General features: G+C 41.5%; 1 protein-coding gene across 4 annotated transcripts in view; it reads left to right on the top strand.

Moving 5' to 3' along the window:
• Window positions 1–13,805, top strand: part of slc4a4a (solute carrier family 4 member 4a) — a 132,277-nt gene that overhangs the window by 36,986 nt on the left and 81,486 nt on the right. For all 4 annotated transcript variants that reach the window (XM_060907225.1, XM_060907223.1, XM_060907221.1 and 1 more), the window contains one exon: window positions 690–836. In XM_060907225.1, coding sequence (XP_060763208.1) covers window positions 690–836 — 147 coding nt within the window. The remainder of the gene's footprint in view (window positions 1–689; window positions 837–13,805) is intronic.

Here is a 13,805-nt window from a genome sequence, read left to right as displayed (position 1 = left end):
ATGACTTAAAAGATGGAACGTGCCTCAATGAGAAGAACCTAAACACTGAAAGTTCACTGTTACCTGCTAAAGCCTGGTGTTCTCTCTGCAGTCAAAACATTTCCTTAGATGTTCGGGTGCAGACCCTTTTAGCAAGGAGCAGACCATTTTTTTCAGGATGTCTTCTTGAGTGATAAAGCCATTTCCTGTATACACTGTATGAAGGAAGTAGTTGGCATTTATTTACATCCTCACTTTGGTCAGAACACAAATGGCTCTCCCAGTGGACCATGAGGAAACAATTGACACCCAGCTGCTGACCTCAAGGTCTCGTACATCATTTCCTCCTTCAGAATTGGTTATTGTGGGGATAAACAAGTGTAAAAGGTTTTATATTATATTAAAGTTAGTTTTTTTCATGCTGAGAATATCTGGGGAGCACTGGCGAAGAAGTTAAACGCATCATATGATTCCAGAGCAGTTGAGAGAGTAAATGTTCTTGGACTCTATGGCATGGTGTCTTGTCTCAAATGGCGTGAAACTGTTTTCTCAAAGATACTGTAAGATTAAGATATAAACTGGGAGAGAGCAACATGTGCCATGTGATTCTTGTTCTGCTACTGTATTTAACATGTATTTTTGGTGCTCTCTTGCTTTTGGGAATGTTAGCTCAGATCTCTGTCTTATTTTCCTCTTCATCTCTGTCACAGGCCACCACACCATCTACATCGGCGTGCATGTACCTAAGAGCTACAGACGACGGAGACGCCATCGCCGGCGCACCACTCACAAGGAGAGGAAGGAAAAGGTGACGGAGCCCACAGAGGAGACGAGCAGCAGCATCCTCAAACCGATCAGTAAGGGTTGGCTACATTAACAACACTCGGTTCACTTCTCTCTCTCTCTCTCTCTCTCTCTCTCTCTCTCTCACACACACACACACACACACACACACACACACATATATATATATATATATATATATATATATATATATATATATATATATATATATATATGTATGTATGTATGTATGTATGTACCACAATAATAGTCACCATTATGTTATATCTCATAAAGGTCATTTTTGAGAGCAGACTTTTGGGATTTATCAATCCTGTTTTCCCCCATTTTCACTACAATTTCAATATCAGAGCTCTATGTACTGAACAATACTCAGTACTGATCTTATACTGATGTCCTGAGTAACTACATGTGCAAGTCTTTGTTTCCATGTTATGCTAAATTTTTAAATAACAAGTGTTGCCAGGCCAAATGAACCTCGCCTGGCAGCACTTATTTTATACCTGTATGTTGATAATGGTAATAGTTCTCAATCATCAGCTGTCAGGTTATAGTCCTATGAAAATCCATAGCCTTGAGTTTGACATTTCAAAGTCATTCAAGGTCAAAGGTCATGGTGCCAAATGAAAGCCCATATGGCACTTCCTATAAGTTGATAATGGTAAATATCTGTCTACCATCAACCGTTTTCTAGTTACAGCCCTCTGAAAATCCGTGCCCTTGAGTTCGACCTTTCAAGGTCACTCAAGGTCAGAGAACATGGTACCAAATGAAAGGCCATATGGGAGTTCCTATATGCTCATAATAGTAAACATCTGTCTGTCAGCAACCGTTTTTGAGTTATAATGAAAAATATGTTATTTTGACCGAAAGGTTGACCTTTCCGGTAACTTTGACCTTCACCTTGACCTGATTACCCCCAGAATTTAATCAGGGATTCTACGGACCATTGCCCACCTATCTTGAAAATTTGAAGTCAATCGGTGCAACCGTCTAGACGCTAGATTGTTAACAGTCAGACAGACACACAAACAAACAAAGAAACAAACCGCACTGATTACAATACCTCACCCCACTTACTCCGTTGCAGGCAAGGTAAACAGATTTTGGAGGGGGGAAAAAACCCTCAAAGGAACTAGACAATGTTTCCCAAGGGCAAAACTGTCACATATTCCTTTTATTACAAGGACTCACCATAAAGAGGTCCATGCCCATATGAGTGTACACACACACACACACACACACACACACACACACACACACACACACACACACACACACACACACCGACAAATCATCTTCAGATTGCTCAGTCAGCTCACACCAACAAACACACACACAGAGCAAGAGCTGTCAGCTCACATCAGCACTGAGTTCTCTTTCACTGAAGTGCTCTCTCTCTCTCTCCCACACACACACACACACACACACACACACACACACACACACACACACACACACACACACACATCCTCAACCTGCTCAGTAAGAACTGTCAGCTCAAATCAGCACCCACTTTTCTTTCACAGAAAACACACACGCTCATGGTGTGTGCACACACACACGTTTGTTTCACTATCTCTGTGAGGACCTTCCATTGACATAATTATTATTGCAGTTAATTTATGCTGTGCCTGCACCTCAACCTAACCTTAACCTTTACCTCAGTACTGAAAAGGAAACTTTGTGGTTGTTGTTGTTGTTGTTGTTGTTCTCTTCTTCTTCTTCTTCTTCTTCTTCTTCTTCTTCTTCTTCTTCTTCTTCTGCCTCTTCTTCTTCTTCTTCTTCTTCTTGTTTAAAAATAAACACAACAGCAATTTCCTTATGGGGACCATCCCCACAAGGTTGAAATTGTCAGATTTTACTATCCTTGTGGGAACATTCGGTCCCCAATAGTATATAAGACACACACACACACACACACACACACACACACACACACGCACACACGCACACAGAGCCATAGGACACTGCTGGCTGCTAGTCAGAGCCAATATCCAGCTTGTGTATGAGCGTGTTTGTAGAGACAGGAACGAAGGCCCCTATGTGTCAGTAATGGCTTATTCTAACTCAGCTCTAATTGCCTAGTGTGAGTTACAGAGAGGTCTGAATGTGTGTGTGTGTGTGGGGGGGGGGGGGGGGGAGTGGGGGGTATTAGGAGGCATTTCTGTCAGTTGGATGGCTAGCATTAACACATCGTAATGATGACTCCAGGGGATAAGGGATCAGGAAGGGATGAGGGGATGAGGGCAGGGATTGAACACGATCAAAATAGAAAGAGGAAGTTTCAGTCAAATATTTGAAGTCAGCAGTCCTTGAAAGAACTGCTGATTGAAATACTGCTCTGTTACACAAAGCCACACTCATCTATGTGAAATGTGCTGTTAGGGGCAGGCGATATAATAAAACTATCACATGACATTTCAAGAAGGCATTTCTACGATACACGATATGTAACATGATATAGAGTATGTAGGTTTTCTCACAAACTGCCAGCGTTACAGTCATGTCGCATTAAGCATGCATTAGTAGTGTTCAATGATTTATTTAACATCTACAAAAATATATTTTTAATTTTTTTAAAAATAGCAATTTTATTTAATAAAAAGCACAAACATATTCATGACTGAAAAGGTGAAAAAATCAGTAACAAAAATTGACATTTTAAATAATACAAAATGAACAGTCTAGTTAAAAAACATTTGAAAAATCACATCTTCATAATTTACATAATTTATAATGTAAAACTCACTCGCATGGACATGCATACCAGAGTCCTGGTGAACTCAGAAACATACACAGCATATAGAGTTGGACGATATGACGATATAATATCAATGTCATTAGATTAGATTAGATAGAACTTTATTGATCCCTTTTAATTTCCCTGAGGGGACCCTCCCAAAGGGATCAATAAAGTTCGATCTAATCTAATCTAATGACATTGATATTATATCGTCATATCGTCCAACTCTATATGCTGTGTACAACCCCGATTCCAAAAAAGTTGGGACAAAGTACAAATTGTAAATAAAAACGGAATGCAATAATTTACAAATCTCAAAAACTGATATTATATTCACAATAGAACATAGACAACATATCAAATGTCGAAAGTGAGACATTTTGAAATTTCATGCCAAATATTGGCTCATTTGAAATTTCATGACAGCAACACATCTCAAAAAAGTTGGGACGGGGCAATAAGAGGCTGGAAAAGTTAAAGGTACAAAGAAGGAACAGCTGGAGGACCAAATTGCAACTCATTAGGTCAATTGGCAATAGGTCATTAACATGACTGGGTATAAAAAGAGCATCTTGGAGTGGCAGCGGCTCTCAGAAGTAAAGATGGGAAGAGGATCACCAATCCCCCTAATTCTGCGCCGACAAATAGTGGAGCAATATCAGAAAGGAGTTCGACAGTGTAAAATTGCAAAGAGTTTGAACATATCATCATCTACAGTGCGTAATATCATCAAAAGATTCAGAGAATCTGGAAGAATCTCTGAATCTTTAAGGGTCAAGGCTGGAAAACCATACTGGGTGCCCGTGATCTTCGGGCCTTTAGACGGCACTGCATCACATACAGGCATGCTTCTGTATTGGAAATCACAAAATGGGCTCAGGAATATTTCCAGAGAACATTATCTGTGAACATAATTCACCGTGCCATCCGCCGTTGCCAGCTAAAACTCTATAGTTCAAAGAAGAAGCCGTATCTAAACATGATCCAGAAGCGCAGATGTCTTCTCTGGGCCAAGGCTCATTTAAAATGGACTGTGGCAAAGTGGAAAACTGTTCTGTGGTCAGACAAATCAAAATTTGAAGTTCTTTATGGAAATCAGGGACGCCGTGTCATTCGGACTAAAGAGGAGAAGGACGACCCAAGTTGTTATCAGCGCTCAGTTCAGAAGCCTGCATCTCTGATGGTATTGAGTTGCATTAGTGCGTGTGGCATGGGCAGCTTACACATCTGGAAAGACACCATCAATGCTGAAAGGTATATCCAGGTTCTAGAGCAACATATGCTCCCATCCAGACGACGTCTCTTTCAGGGAAGACCTTGCATTTTCCAACATGACAATGCCAAACCACATACTGCATCAATTACAGCATCATGGCTGCGTAGAAGAAGGGTCCGGGTACTGAACTAGCCAGCCTGCAGTCCAGATCTTTCACCCATAGAAAACATTTGGCGCATCATAAAACGGAAGATACGACAAAAAAGACCTAAGACAGTTGAGCAACTAGAATCCTACATTAGACAAGAATGGGTTAACATTCCTATCCCTAAACTTGAGCAACTTGTCTCCTCAGTCCCCAGACGTTTACAGACTGTTGTAAAGAGAAAAGGGGATGTCTCACAGTGGTAAACATGGCCTTGTCCCAACTTTTTTGAGATGTGTTGTTGTCATGAAATTTAAAATCACCTAATTTTTCTCTTTAAATGATACATTTTCTCAGTTTAAACATTTGATATGTCATCTATGTTCTATTCTGAATAAAATATGGAATTTTGAAACTTCCACGTCATTGCATTCTGTTTTTATTTACAATTTGTACTTTGTCCCAACTTTTTTGGAATTGGGGTTGTATGTTTCTGAGTTCACCAGGACTCTGGTCCATGCGAGTTAGTTTTACTAGGAAACTGATATTGTAAGAGAGAAGATCAGCAAACAACGGAGCAGTAACAATGCACTGGATTCTTGCCACTGACCCTCTGTGGTCTAAAGCCTCTGTGTACACAGTTGACCTTTTGTCTTTAGATGGATTGCTTCCTGATCATTATCTGTGGTCCGGATGCTTGTTTGCGGTTATCAATCATTCCCTATTAAAAGCTACGGCAAAAGAAGTAGTAAATCAGCCAAAAATGGAAATACAGTAGTTGTAGTTGATGCTTTTTAAAAACATTACATTCATTTAGCAGATGCTCATATCCAGAGCAACATACAAGACACCCAGAGCAGCCTGGGGAGGTTAGGTGCCTTGTTCAAGAACACTTCAACTATTCTTGCTGGTCCAGGGAATCAAACCAGCAACCTTTTGGTCCCCAAACTTCTTCTCTAACTGTTAGGCCATGGCTTCCCCAAGCCAAACACTGTAGGATACAGGAGAGTTTAAACGAAGTTTGTGTTTTAATTTGATAATTATATCAGAGGCCAAGATGTACTATAACATCTGGGTTTCTGTACGTGTTGCAAGTTAGAAATGCCCTCATTAGAATCAGAGACGATAAACATCTGCTCATTAAAACTGTTGATATATCATCATTTTTCGTTATTAAATTGCATTTGCTCTCATGAATAAATGTCAGTTTTGCTGTATTGTACTGAAGGTAACTGTATATTAGCACATAGCTCGCTGACTAGCGAGCTACTTAACTACTGTTACATTAGCTTGCGTTTGTCATACGTGAAGTTTCAACATCTGCATGGTTATCTCATCTCATCTCATTATCTCTAGCCGCTTTATCCTTCTACAGGGTCGCAGGCAAGCTGGAGCCTATCCCAGCTGACTACGGGCGAAAGGCGGGGTACACCCTGGACAAGTCGCCAGGTCATCACAGGGCTGACACATAGACACAGACAACCATTCACATTCACACCTACGGTCAATTTAGAATCACCAGTTAACCTAACCTGCATGTCTTTGGACTGTGGGGGAAACCAGAGCACCCGGAGGAAACCCACGCAGACACGGGGAGAACATGCAAACTCCACACAGAAAGGCCCTCGCCGGCCACGGGGCTCGAACCCGGACCTTCTTCCTGTGAGGCAACAGCGCTAACCACTACACCACCGTGCCGCCCTGCATGGTTATATCCTCAAAAATTTATTTCATAGCCTAACTAGTCAATATGCAGTCCTGTATATCATAACAATCAGTTGTGTTTGCTAGCTGAATAGCTTAGCATGTACACTCACCGGCCACTTTAATAGGAACTTGTTCTTGATTCTAAGATCCCTGTTCTTGGCTAGCAGGAGTGGAACCCAATGTGGTTTTATGCTGTTACATGCTGAGATGCTTTTCTGCTCACCATGGTTGTTATGAGTTACTATATCCTTCTTGGCAGCTCAAACCAATCTGGCCATTTTCTTCTGACCTCTCTTATCAACAAGGCGTTTTTTTCCACCCACAGAACTGTCGCTCACTCAATGTTTTTTGTTTGTCGCACCATTCTGGGTAAACTCTAGAGACTGTTGTGTGTGAAAACCCCAGGAGATCAGCAGTTTCTGAAATACTCAAACCAGACCATCTGGCTCAAACCAACACCCATGCTACAGTGAAAGAAAGTCACACTTTGAGATCACGATTTTTCTCATTCTGATGTTTGAAGTGAACATTAACTGAAGCTCTTGATTTTACGATTTTATGCATTGTGCTGCTGTCAAGCGACTGGCTGATTAGATAACTGCACAAAACAGCAGGCGGATGGGTGTACCTTATAAAGGCGGCCAGTGAGTATGTTTTGGAGTGAAAGTGTTTCCGGTTACTTGATAATAATTTGTATATATTACAAATTGAGAAAGCACCAAGAAATTCTTTCATGTTTAAGATATCGAATAGGAGTTCAACCTTTAAAAATGATATTTTTGAGTTTTGTTTTTGTAAGACTTTGGAGATAATGTCAGTAGATTTAGCTAGTGCAAAAATAAACTGAAAAGATTCGTAGATGGAAATGGTAATGTTTAGAATCGGTATTTGTGTGATGATGTTGATACTTGATAGTTGCTACTTTTATATGTACTGTAGCTTATCTGCTGTATTTTGAGTAATTTAAATCTTTTAGTTACAGTTTTTTTTTCTTACAGTAGGTCTATTAATCTATTCATTTGTAAGTGTATAAATTCTGCATACACAAAAATGAACCAAAGACAAGCTGCCCTTTGGGTGGTCCTGATTTCAATAAGAAACCATATAACAACACACTGTTGTTCTAAGGACATGGAGAAAACCTCTTACCTTCATTCCTTCCTTCCTTTCTACAAAAAAGGCTGCTGTTGTAACGGAGCCCCACTAGAGGATTTATATGTATCCTATAACATAAGCAGGTATCAATGAAAGTTGTTCATGGTGCTGAATAAACCTCTGGTCCGAGACCAGCACATTCCACTGAGCAGAACAGTGTCTTTGGATTTCAATAGATTTGAATAGGAGTCGTGCAGGAACCTTAAAAAAAAAAGCCTCTTTCTCGCTCCATCACAGAATATCAGAGGTGCTCCTGAGTGTTTTTATTGAAATAGTTTGTACTCTTCATGTACATGCCAAGATGTCTGAACTTTATAATAAACAATTCCTGTTCCAGGGAAAGAAGGTAACACGTCATTTTATGTAAAAAAAGGTGTATTTTTTTTTAGACAAATAACACATGGGGGAGCAGTTCTTTCCCAAATAAGCTCACTTTAATAATAATAATAGGGTGGCACGGTGGTGTAGTGGTTAGCGCTGTCGCCTCACAGCAAGAAGGTCCGGGTTTGAGCCCCGTGGCCGGCGAGGGCCTTTCTGTGCAGAGTTTGCATGTTCTCCCCGTATCTGCGTGGGTTTCCTCCGGGTGCTCCGGTTTCCCCCACAGTCCAAAGACATGCAGATTAAGTTAACTGGTGACTCTAAGGCCAAGTTTACATTAGACCATATCTGTCTCGTTTTCTTCGCGGATGCACTGTCCGTTTACATTAAAACGCCGGGAAACGGGAATCCGCCAGGGTCCACGTATTCAGTCTAGATCGTGTCTGGTCCGGTGCTGTGTAAACATTGAGAATACGCGGATACACTGTGCTGAGCTCTAGCTGGCGTCGTCATTGGACAACGTCACTGTGACATCCACCTTCCTGATTCGCTGGCGTTGGTCATGTGACGCGACTGCTGAAAAACGGCGTGGACTTCCGCCTTGTATCACCTTTCATTAAAGAGTATAAAAGTATGAAAATACTGCAAATACTGATGCAAATACTGCCCATTGTGTAGTTATGATTGTCTTTAGGCTTGCCATCCTTCCACTTGCAAGTGGTAAGTGATATGCGCTGGGATCACACACACAGCGGCTCAGTCCCGAATCACTGCTCGTGCGCTTCACTCGCGCGCTCTGTGAGCTGCGCAGGGCCGGAGTGCGCACCCTCCAGAGGGCACTCGCTGTTCAGGGCGGAGTGATTTGGAGCGCAGGATGCCTGCGGAGCCGAGCGTATCCGTGTATTGGTGTTGCTGTGTGCACACAAATCGTGTGTTGGTGTTGCTGTGTGCACACTAATCATTTTAAAAACGTTAATCTGATGATCCGCTGATACGGTCTAATGTAAACCCCACCTAAGGCTACATCCACACGACAACGGCAATGAGATGTTATTTAAAAAAATATTGTGTCCAAATGGGCAACGATCAATAAAATATCAGGTCCATATGGCAACGCAACGCTTGCTGAAAACGATGCAATACACATGCAACATCTCTAGGGGCGCTGTAAGACGGTCCCTTCGGAGACACCAGAACAATAGATGAAGTAAGGACGCATGCGCATAAACTATTATGCGCGAGACTTCATATTAGCCACAAAGTCAGGAAAATCTGTTCGTAAAATTACGTTATAATGACCAAATACAATGAAAAGTATTTTTCCAGTCTCACCTGTGAAAGGTAATCCCATGTGATCTCGTTTGGACGGTAAACCTGTTGGTACAGTTAAACGCAGCACATGAATGAGGCATCTTTATTCTCCGCTTTGACCTATCCAATATGGCGGCGAGGATGATGTATGATTCTACGCGGAAGGCAGCGTCTTTAATGGTCCGGAATAAATTGAATGCTACACGTTGATGGATTAATTTGTTGTTCTACGCCCTTTTTGAGGAATGTATTGTAGGACTTAAACCAACATCTGAAGAGGTGAGATCGCTCCTTTTTTTCCCTATTTTTGCTGGCGGGATTGACTCTGCCCTAAGGGCTATTTTCTCTCTCTCTCTCTCTCTCTCTCTCTCTCTCTCTCACTTTGCACCATTACACAATAAATATTCACAGTGAAAATATTTTGTAAGCGTGTTTCATGAACCAAGTTATAGGATTTGTTGACAACTCGCATCGAGTTCGTTACACTTCTACCCGGCGTGAAGCACTGACAGTCATGTGGTTGTAAACAAATCCGTTCTACTCATCCAGACGACTTCGCAACGGCAACGTTGCCAGATCTTTCCACTCTGGAACCCGTTCTCAAAAAGATTGCGTTTTGGGCACCCAAAACGCCGGTGCCGTGTGGACGCCAGGCCTAAACGATAAGCAATTGTATCGGAGTCACCTGAATCCATTGCTGTGTGGACAGGGCCTAAATTGACCGTAGGTGTGAGTGTGAATGGTTGTCTGTGTCTATGTGTCAGCCCTGTGATGACCTGGCGACTTGTCCAGGGTGTACCCCGCCTTTCGCCCGTAGTCAGCTGGGATAGGCTCCAGCTTGCCTGCGACCCTGTAGAACAGGATAAAGCGGCTAGAGATAATGAGATGAGATGAGATGAGAATAATAATAATAATAAGATCAACTGTGAGCTACTGTTCACTTACGCAGACCCCCGCTCTCGCTTATATCAGAATGCAAGCAATCGAAGGAATAGGACACTTATTATGAATCAAGCAGGTGTGATTCGTAGTTGCTGAGAAAAATGTTACAAAAATTTTGTAAATCCATGCTATATGTTTCGTAAATACGTTAAGCTGGTAAACAGGAAGTCGATGTGCAACAGACCTCAAAATGGTATACACAGTATAGAACCCCAAGCTGAAGCTTGATACCAAGTACCAAGTGGCTATGATTTGTGGTTGCTGAGAAAAAGGGTGTTTCGGCCAGACGGAGATACGGACGGATGGATGGACAGAGGTAAAAAAAACAGTATCCCCCCCTCCTTCGGAGCAGGGGTATTATAATAATAATAGATCTGTATTACATGAGATAAAATCACATATCCTATGTTACAATGTATAAAAGCCAAAGGACAAAAAGATTACAGAAGAATAGAATAATATAAAGCTAAAGGTTTCTAAATATAATGATATGTAATACTAAAATGTAATAATGCTACATGTGCTATAGATAGGCGGCACGGTGGTGTAGTGGTTAGCGCTGTCGCCTCACAGCAAGAAGGTCCTGGGTTCGAGCCCCAGGGCTGGCGAGGGCCTTTCTGTGTGGAGTTTGCATGTTCTCCCCGTGTCCGCGTGGGTTTCCTCCGGGTGCTCCGGTTTCCCCCACAGTCCAAAGACATGCAGGTTAGGTTAACTGGTGACTCTAAATTGACCGTAGGTGTGAGTGTGAATGGTTGTCTATGTGTCAGCCCTGTGATGACCTGGCGACTTGTCCAGGGTGTACCCCGCCTTTCGCCCGTAGTCAGCTGGGATAGGCTCCAGCTTGCCTGCGACCCTGTAGAAGGATAAAGCGGCTAGAGATAATGAGAATGGGATGAGATGATATAGATAATTGCAAATAATAATAATAATAATAATATGTTACATACAACTTCTAGTTAATTAAGCTGAATTGTATTTAACCTCCTAAGGCCCAAGCTGTTTTTTTACATGCATTTTTTATTTCTCTTTGCTATTTGGGCTTATTAGAACCTGATTAAAATAAAAACTAAGCATCATCTTTTGATAAGATGTACTTTTAGAGAAAGTACGTGGATTCTTGTTCCGAATTTCTAAAAAGTGCTGTCCACGCATGTGACCGCTAAGCCCTAGGAGGTTAAAGATTAGGTGGTTTACAAAAGAACACATAAAAGGCTGTGTGTTTATTTTAGGTTTCATGATTGACTTTCTGGGTGGCACGGTGGTGTAGTGGTTAGCGCTGTCGCCTCACAGCAAGAAGGTCCAAAGGTGAGGGCCTTTCTGTGCGGAGTTTGCATGTTCTCCCCGTGTCCGCGTGGGTTTCCTCCGGGTGCTCCGGTTTCCCCCACAGTCCAAAGACATGCAGGTTAGGTTAACTGGTGACTCTAAATTGACCGAAGATGTGAGTGTGAATGGTTGTCTGTGTCTATGTGTCAGCCCTGTGATGACCTGGCGACTTGCCCAGGGTGTACCTCGCCTCTCACCCGTAGTCAGCTGGGATAGGCTCCAGCTTGCCTGCGACCCTGTAGAAGGATAAAGCGGCTAGAGATAATGAGATGAGATTGACTTTCTTCTGAGTTGGTATCTGTTGTTTTTTACCTTAGGTATCATATTATGTCACAGTTTAATTCATATAAAGAAAAAAATGTATAAATGATTAAGCCTTCCGATTAAAGAGGCACATAATCATTTATGACTGTGACAATTATTACATATTTGCCAAATCACACTCATTTAAGTGGATTGTCTATCCACTATCCATTATCTGTAACCGCTTGTCCTGTGCAGGATCGCAGGCAAGTTGGATCCTATCCTAGCTGACTATGGGCGAGAGTGTACTTGGCAACTTGTACACGGTACACAGGGTGTATCTGGCAACTTGTACGCCCTGGACAAGTTGCCAAGTTATCACAGGGCTGACACATAGAGACACACAACCGTTCACACTCACATTCACACCTACGGTCAATTTAGAGCCACCAGTTAGCCTAACCTGCATGTCTTTGGGGGAAACTGGAGCACCCGGAGGAAACCCACAGAGACACAGGGAGAACATGCAAACTCCACACAGAAAGGCCTCTTGTTGGCTACGGGGCTTGAACCCAGAACTTTCTTGCTGTGAGGCAACAGTGCTAACCACTACACCATTGTGCCGCCCTGTGATTATCTAATGGAATCATAATTATTTCTAATAACATATTTTCCATATAAATATAGGTTAGTAAACCCTAAATACTGGTTGGTAAACACTAAATTTATTTCCATTTGCTTCTGTATAACGTTTTACATAATAGCTTTTGCCATGACATGTTGACTGACGGTATCTGATTACAAACTTTATTGATTAGACTTATGAAGACATAACTGAGACATTTTTCTTCTTTAATCACAGTAGTTTTCCAATCACAATTTTAACCTTTGCCAACTTTAATGGAGGAGGTTATGTTTTCGCCTCCATTTGTTTGTTTGTTACTTGCGAAAATCGGAGATTTTTGCAAGTATGTTGATCTGTCTGTTTGTTTGTTTGTTTTTTGGTGCTCTAGCATCGTCATTTCTTGAGCAATCTTCACCAAAATGCACAGGTCACACAAAGACATCATTAGTTTTTGGTGGGTCAAGGCCAAAGGTCAAGGTCACCAAGGTCAAATCTTGTAAAAACACCTAATTGGCCATAACGTCCGTTTCTTTGTGATTTTCGCAAGTATCATGCTCTGCACGACTTTTCATTTGTTTGTTTGTTTGTTCCCAATGTAAATTATAAAGTAATGGACGTATTTTTATGAAATTTTGAGGAAAGGCGAGGCATGGGCCAAGAAACAATTGATTAGATTTTGATGCAAATCCAGGTATGTACACTACCATTCAAAAGTTTGGGGTCACCCAGACAATTTTGTGTTTTCCATGAAAAGTCACACTTTTATTTCCCACCATAAGTTGTAAAATGAATAGAAAATATAGTCAAGACATTTTTCTGGCCATTTTGAGCATTTAATCGACCCCACAAATGTGATGCTCCAGAAACTCAATCTGCTCAAAGGAAGGTCAGTTTTATAGCTTCTCTAAAGAGCTAAACTGTTTTCAGCTGTGCTAACATGATTGTACAAGGGTTTTCTAATCATCCATTAGCCTTCTGAGGCAATGAGCAAACACATTGTACCATTAAAACACTGGAGTGATGGTTGCTGGAAATGGGCCTCTATACACCTATGGAGATATTGCACCAAAAACCAGACATTTGCAGCTAGAATAGTCATTTACCACATTAGCAATGTATAGAGTGGATTTCTGATTAGTTTAAAGTGATCTTCGTTGAAAAGAACAGTGCTTTTCTTTCAAAAATAAGGACATTTCAAAGTGACCCCAGACTTTTGAACGGTAGTGTATGTATAGAAACACAGTAAACACCTGGATATTGAAATATGTGGCTTGGCGGAGGTATGCACTCT

Source organism: Neoarius graeffei, chromosome 24 (assembly GCF_027579695.1).
Source record: "Neoarius graeffei isolate fNeoGra1 chromosome 24, fNeoGra1.pri, whole genome shotgun sequence".
Classification (NCBI taxonomy): domain Eukaryota; kingdom Metazoa; phylum Chordata; class Actinopteri; order Siluriformes; family Ariidae; genus Neoarius; species Neoarius graeffei.
This window is presented reverse-complemented; position numbering and strand designations above follow the sequence as displayed.